The 7,432-nt window shown below is 39.5% G+C and overlaps 1 protein-coding gene across 1 annotated transcript in view; it reads left to right on the top strand.

Moving 5' to 3' along the window:
* ALDH1L2 (aldehyde dehydrogenase 1 family member L2) overlaps positions 1–7,432 on the top strand; it is a 37,420-nt gene that overhangs the window by 829 nt on the left and 29,159 nt on the right. Inside the window, exon 2 of the mRNA XM_017737725.1 lies at positions 161–332. Coding sequence (XP_017593214.1) covers positions 161–332 — 172 coding nt within the window. The remainder of the gene's footprint in view (positions 1–160; positions 333–7,432) is intronic.

Here is a 7,432-nt window from a genome sequence, read left to right as displayed (position 1 = left end):
AGCTTGAGCCGGTCGTGCTGCTGAGGCAGGGGCTGCCTCGGGAGCTTTGGGATCTGTTCTGCTTTTTCCCTGGGGCTCGGCACCCCAGCCCCATCCCTCTGACACTGACTCCGCACCTCTGCCCGGCTGCTGGCAGGAGGGAAAGCTCTGCTGGCTAAAGCCGATATCGTGACAGCCCCCGCAGCCGCCCCAGCGCTTCCCCTTTCTGGTGCTGGAGGAAGGAAGATGTGCGAGGAACTGTCCCAGCTCTGGGACGGTCTGGAGCTCAGGGAGAGCTACAATTAGCACCCGCTAATCATCCCGCTGTCATTTGTGGTCACAAGGGCCATGAGGTACTTACCTGCGTTCCACGGCTTTTCTTTATTTCCAGGGCCCTGGGGGGTGTAAGATCAGACTAAAAATAGAAGCACTTGGGACAGGGAGAGAAGTAGCTACTCAGGGCCATTAACAGTGACCACAGCAATTTCATTACCTCAGCAGAATCTGTAGCATCAGCAGAAAAGGAAATGGCTTTCAAAAGCAAAATTGCCAGCATCAGCAATGTCAGTGGGAAAAGAGCAACAAAAATAGCAGTTCGGATGAGAGATGTATCAGTAAGCGCAGGACCATCCATAAAGGCTAACTAGGTAATGCAACAGTTCTGAAAATAGCACCTGCTTTCTGATTGCTTTATGATTAAAAGGAAGCCATTCTTTGGAACCTATTGATTTTGAAGTTTCTAGGGATGAAAGATCTGGTTGGTTGAACGATCGCATTTATTGATGACTTTTTCTGATTTAAAGTGCATTTTAAGAGGCGATTTTGGGAAACAAGAGATCAAGTTGAGGTTTGTGTGAAATGACGCCAACAATGTTTGGAATAAGTTGTTTGTTTGTTTTGTTGGGGGGGTTGTACAGGAGAGAACTCTGATTTGGAACATGTCAAATAATCGTGATGTGAATATGTCAGTACATCTCCTCTACTCATTGCCTCTTACGGAAACTGAAGATGTTCACATTGGGTTTTAATGGAACTAGAAGTTTAATTGTGCAGGACATTGACAGATGGCATTGAACATAAGTGTCTCTAAGGAGATGATAAGTATCACACAAAATGAAAACACAACATGCTAGATTTTAAGGATTTCATTCTGTCTGTGCAGCTTTAATTGGACTCAGTATAGCTGCTGTACATTTACTCAAAGCCAATGTATGTCTTCCAATTTTTAAAAATGAAATAAAAAAATAGAGGAGTTTTCTTTACAAACTATGTATGCTTTCTTTGAAACAAACACCATTTCTTTCAGCTGTGGAGGACTGCACATGAACAGAGGCTTTCAGACTGCATAAAAAGTAGTCACCAGGCCTTTTGCTCTCTGTCTCAGAAAAAGGTGTCCTTAAATTCTGCAGGATGATAAAAGGGAGAAACTTGCAGACCTGGCACTTGGTAGGGCCCTCACTTCCCACATCTAAACTGAATTTGTAAAGTAAGTATTGCAGCGTTGTTTGTTGCAAAGTTGTGAGATCGTTAAAATTGGATGCAAGGTAATCCAACTGGGTGGTCTGTGCAATGGCTGCACCAAAGGGCACACTGTGATCCCCACAGCATAAGTGGTGTAGCCCTTATTTTAAACATGGAAAAAGAAAATTATTTTAAAAGAAAATGTATTGAAATATTACATTTTTCTAAAATGGAGCAGGAGGCTCCATAACTGAAAAGAAAATCACAATCCTACTCAAGTAAGTATACCAGCTAAATTTATGCTGCCATTCATGGTCCACTTATTTAAATGACTGATGATTGGCTTTTCCTTTGGCTACCTAGGTGGCAGTGTTTTGTTGCTCACGCTGGAATTATTTAGGTCATTTGTAGATTCTGCTAGAATTTCTGTTTTCTTTGAAAATCTGATTTAGACTTTATCTTGAAGCTCACTGGCAGCAAGACTGGCTTGGATTTGATTGATAAGTTTGCTGGGCTGTCTTATCATTGAATGGCTTTATGCTGTTCGCTCATGTGAATTTACTGACATTTTACAAACAATTTCTGTAAGCTGGGTGACACAGCTGCCATTTGTACCTTTTATGTGGTACAAACTCATAGGAATTGCTAAGATTGCTCAAACATCTGTTAGAATCTTCAGGCAATAGAGTAGTAAGAAAAGTCTTTAGACTTTGTTTAATAGACGGTGATTTCTAACCTGACCATTACTGAACACAGACATAGCTGATAAAACAATCATTTCTTTTGGTCAGGCCAAAATGACCATGAAATGAAATTTCCTGGTGGACTTTCACAGGAAATGAGTGAAATGTGAATACAGATATGTTCCAGCTGAAATTACTTGTTGCACTTGAGTACTAGAAAGGGTAGGTGAGAGAATGAAGTCCAAAATATAGCAGAATTAATATGGTACTACGACTGTTTTGTTTATGAAGTTGTTAGGTATCTGTGGATTCATAAATCAACGGGGGCTTTATTGCATGAGATGCTAAAAATCCTTTTTCCTTTGAAATAATCCCAGTTGGAAATGTCATTTTACAATGGACAATACAGTTGCCTGGTATTTGAACAGTATTTTTCTGATAGCTGAAAGCATATTGATAACTTTAACAATCCAAACAAAAGCCATTTTATTTTTTAAAAAAAGGGTGAAAAGCACCCAGAGCAGAAATTGCTTCTCATGTACACAAGCAAAGCTCCACCAAGATTAACAGAGTGAGTAATTGCTAGAATTGTAATTACTTACAGGAGAAAGAATTTGACTTGCTGTATGTGCAGAAACCCAACTATTCTATATGTTCTTGTCTGTGGAATGTTTGATGCTGAGCACTGAAATTTTTAAATAAAATAAAGATCTTGCTCAAAGTTTTTGTGGCAGAATTCCCAGAAAGGATTTACCTTTGATCTGCTCTTTGCAGCTCTACTCCACAAAGACAGCAATAACTTTTACAGATGTAGTTTCTACTCTATCCTATGGAATCTGAGAGACTTCCATTTATCCATGTGAGTAAGGCATCTGTACATGATAGTTCTTGCCACTTGTTAAATTGGTGAAATAATCTCCTTTCCTCATCAAATATGTATGCCTCCTTTTGATTAATCTGGAAAAATAAAATGTCAAGTGTTAGGTTTTAAATGGTTAAAGTCTAGTTAAAACCCTCTGGGAAAAAAAGATTTAAAATAATACAAATTTTACATATAAATGTTGCAGAGATAACACACAAAGTAACTTTCCCGTAGAATCTTGCTTCAGCAAGTGGAAAAATGGGAAAAGTTTTTATTGTATAAAATTTTAGTTGAAACTTGTCATGCAATTAACATACTTAGTGAACAACCATACAAAGCCTTACTTTATTTTTTTAATTACTCTGTCTTTAAAACTGGGTGAACTCTAAAGTACTCCTGAGGAATTTGAGTCTGAACTATGACCAAATCTTTAATCATCATGAAAAGCCCCATCAAGGCTGATTTCCAACAACAAAAAGCCTATGCAGAGCTAATTTAGTTTACTGAGTCCCAGGGCATGATTCTCAAAAGAAAGCAAATCCTGGAAGATTCCAAGAAGTTTCCAAGCACTTCAGTATGTGGACTCTGTGTGGAATACAGTCTTTCCTAATGATCTTGCCAAGTCTTGATGAGGTCTTCAAAGACACTGAGTAGCTTCTGCTTCACAGAAATCAACAGGGATTAAAAATATTCAGCTGCATTAGGTCTTATATTTGTTCTGTACATTTCTGCACATACAAACACGTTCTGCCCACATTTGGTATTGAACAAGCACATTTAACTCCTGAAGAGTTTTTGTAAACATATCCCCCTATCAGTTTTTGCCATTTACTGACAAACATCTCTTGAAAATTTGGTAACACAAAGGAAAATGCCCAAGCTGAAAAGCTTTCTATGGGTAGCTGCAGTTTTTTTCCCAAAGCTAAAATTTGGCTTTAGGAAAAAGGATCAGAACTGGAAGGAAAAAAATCAAAAAAGAAAGCTTAATGTATAAAATGTGCTCCAAAAAAAGTAGCCACTGGTGCTAGGATTTTTTTCCCAGATGAACAAAAATTGATAATTTGCAAGGTACTTCTCTGACTGGGGTACAAAAATTAATGGGTAGTACTTTGTGTCACTTTTCCCAACAACATAAAGCCCAGAGGAATGCACTGTAACTGTTGCAATGTTTAACACTGATGTTGGAGTTTACTATGTCATACAAGACCTGTCTCAAAAAGGTCATTTTTTACCAAAAATACTAATTGTAACTATTTGCACTTGAAATTCTAAATAGACAATTTGTTAAGTGGTTGTTAAAATCCATTTGTATGAATTCATCACTCTGACGATAAGTGTGAAGCTGATGATATGTAGACACCATCCTTGTCTGTTTTAGCACACCTTTATTCCCGTTCATGTCTCTGCCTCCCTTATTGCTGTGAAATCTAAAGTAAAGCCCATGTCTTCCTTCCCAGCTCTTCTTTATAGCATAACTCTGATGACAACACACATCTTCTCTTGTGATTTTCCCTTTTGTCACCTAACATTTTAGTAGTCTGTAAAGTAAATGAAGGTCTATTATTGTCTCACTAGGTTAGGAATTATGTTTGGAGATGAAGGTGTGCCAACTAATTAGACCTTGGTGCTTTACGCTTGCATTGTTGTACTGTCTATGTTGTGTGTGTATAGGGAATAGAGCCACAAGTCATTACAAATTGCTTTTCCAGGAAAACAAGGTATATTGCCGTAAGCTTATATGTCAGTGGTTAAATGCCAAGTGTGTAGTGTTCTGGTTGGAGAGGATTTTGGATCATGAACCAAGATTTGAGGTTCTGTGAACTTCAGCAATGCTTTAATCCAGTTCCAAACCTTGCATTATAGGACCATTTTGATGCCAGCTGTTGTAATAGAAGTTGGTTGCACTCTATTGTATGGAATTTGTGCAACTTCCATCAAGTCATGGGAATACGACACACACATTCATTCCTCCTAATGTCAGAGGTAGTGCTATTATTCTTTTAGTAAGGACAGTCAGTACTTCTTATTTGAGCAGATTGTGGGTTTGCTCAGCTGCAAACTGAGCCATGCATGAGCCTGTATAATCCTTGTATTGCTACTACATGACCTGTCAAACCATGCAGTTAATCTTGCTTAAGGAAACTGCCAATTCAAAAAGGAAAACAAGATACTAACAACAGGCATTTCAGACCAACAGCTCCTGTAGGAGTTAAGTGATGCATTTTAGCCCAACAAAACTATGAGTTTTAATGGTTTTATTGTACAATTTAAAAAGGGAGTATTTTAAAGAAACAGTTTTAGCAATGAAATGTGGTAGATTTTTTGTGAGATAATGGGAAGATATGAGGCTGCATAACCATGGAAGTAGCCAATAACAATACAGCATGTACCATTTTAAGAATAAGCCACAAAGCAGAATCTTTTAACATTCTTAATGAAAATCTGGAATTACTGTACACCATTCTTTTTAAGCCCACAGTACCACAGATACTAGAGAAGGTACTACTTGTATAAACATATTATCCCACTTTGTTAATAGAATTTTTTGATGAATTTTACTTGTTTAGGTTTTAATACCTCAGAGCAAAGAAAGTCACAAAGTCCCTTGGCCGGTTATTCCATAATCTAATAAATCACCACACACTTCACATGACACCATCAGGAGAAGAATTTTCACTGAAGTGGCCAACTACCCCTGCAGCTTTTTCACCCCATAGAGAAGAAAGTATAGGAACTGACTAATGATTTTTCTTCGTTGAATTTTCTTTGCAAAATTGAAGTGCAGTGGTTTATTTTAATGACAAAGTTTTTGATATGATTTCTGTTGTTTCCACTCGTAAGTGCCACCTACACTTATGGGACCGCCAAGAGCCTTGAATAAAGGGCAGGATATAGTTTTGCTACGCAGGACTGAATCAGGGAATGATTAATGGTATGAGAGTCATCATGCAAGCCCTTCTGTAACTTTACTCTGTGGGGGGACTGTGTTGTGCCAACCTGACTTTCTTTGGGACTGGCACAATTCACCTCTTGCAGCACCTCTCTTTCCTGTGCCCCCTGGACAGGGAGAGAACAGCAGTACTGCAGCAGTACTTGTCCTTAAGGTACTTCTCAGCATTCGAAATACCCTGAGGAAGAGGGTGGGGGCCTGGGACTTCAAACCCTGGTGACTACTATTGCAGTTCTTTTGCAGGAAAGCATAAAAAAGTCTCACTGAGATATGGATGTTTGCATGTCTTAGGTAAGACTTTGTCTACTCTATTTTCAACTGTAGCAAGGTGACTGCAGGTCATGACTTTGGCTTAAGCATTGCCTCTGACCTCTCTGACATAGTTCACAACTTAGCTATAAGAAAAATTTTTCCATTTTTGTCTTTGTTTTCTTGACAGGAACATCATGTATTTCAGTTTATTACCCACCCCACGTTCTTTAAGTGTTGCTGGGGCTTAAACCTGACTTAATTTGCAATGATGCTTATATTACTGCCATGCTGTCTATTCTTGCTTTTGCTATTCCTGTCCCTTTTGGGGTCATTTTCACTTGCTTTCTGGTCTTTTTAGCACCTTGATTTTGTATTTCCAGGATCTTCTCCATACCTCTAATATGAAGATTTTGTTGTAGCTTCTGAATAATATTGAAGTTGAAGCATTTTTATGAATAGAACTCAAGAGGTAGATTTTAAAAAAAATCATTACATAGATTGAGCTGCTTTAAAAATACTTGGCAATGTGGTGGTGATACGGATTTCCAGAAAGTCATTAATGTTCTTTAACTGCATTGCTGCCATGAAATAAACTAAAATTAATGCTGATAATCTACGTGATCTTTGACTGCCACAACAGATTCAAGGGAACGTCTCACCAACAACCTCAGTGAAGAGGGCAAAGGTGAAGGTGAGGGACTCTGTCCCCTCAAGCTGTAAATGGCCAGGGCGCTGCTGGGGACACTGCACATATCTCAGACCGCAAAGTGCCACCTGGGTGGCCGTGACTACACGAAAGACGAGGATGATGAGGGGTCTGGAGCATTTCTCTCACAAGAACTGTTTCGTCTAAAGAAGGCTGAGAGGGGAACTAATTAATGCATACAAATATCTCAAAAACGGGTGCCTAGAGGGTGGTGCTGGCCTCTTTTCAGTTGTGCCCAGCAACGAGGAGCAATGGCCAGAAACTAAAACACGAGAAGTTTCACCTCAACATGAGGAAGAACTTCTGTACATTGAGGGTGGCAGAGCAGTGGAACAGGCTGCCCAGGGAGTCTCTCTCTGTGGAGACATTCAAAATTCACCTAGACGCATTCTTGTGTGATCTGCTCTAGGTGACCCTGCACTGGCAGGGGGGCTGGACTGGATGATCTCCAGAGGACCCTTCTAAACCTAACAATTCGGTGATTCTGTGACTCCCGTGCTCGCGGACCGGGAGCCCGTCACGCCACTCTTTCGTCCCTG

Source organism: Corvus brachyrhynchos, unplaced genomic scaffold, assembly GCF_000691975.1.
Source record: "Corvus brachyrhynchos isolate BGI_N302 unplaced genomic scaffold, ASM69197v1 scaffold56, whole genome shotgun sequence".
Classification (NCBI taxonomy): domain Eukaryota; kingdom Metazoa; phylum Chordata; class Aves; order Passeriformes; family Corvidae; genus Corvus; species Corvus brachyrhynchos.
This window is presented reverse-complemented; position numbering and strand designations above follow the sequence as displayed.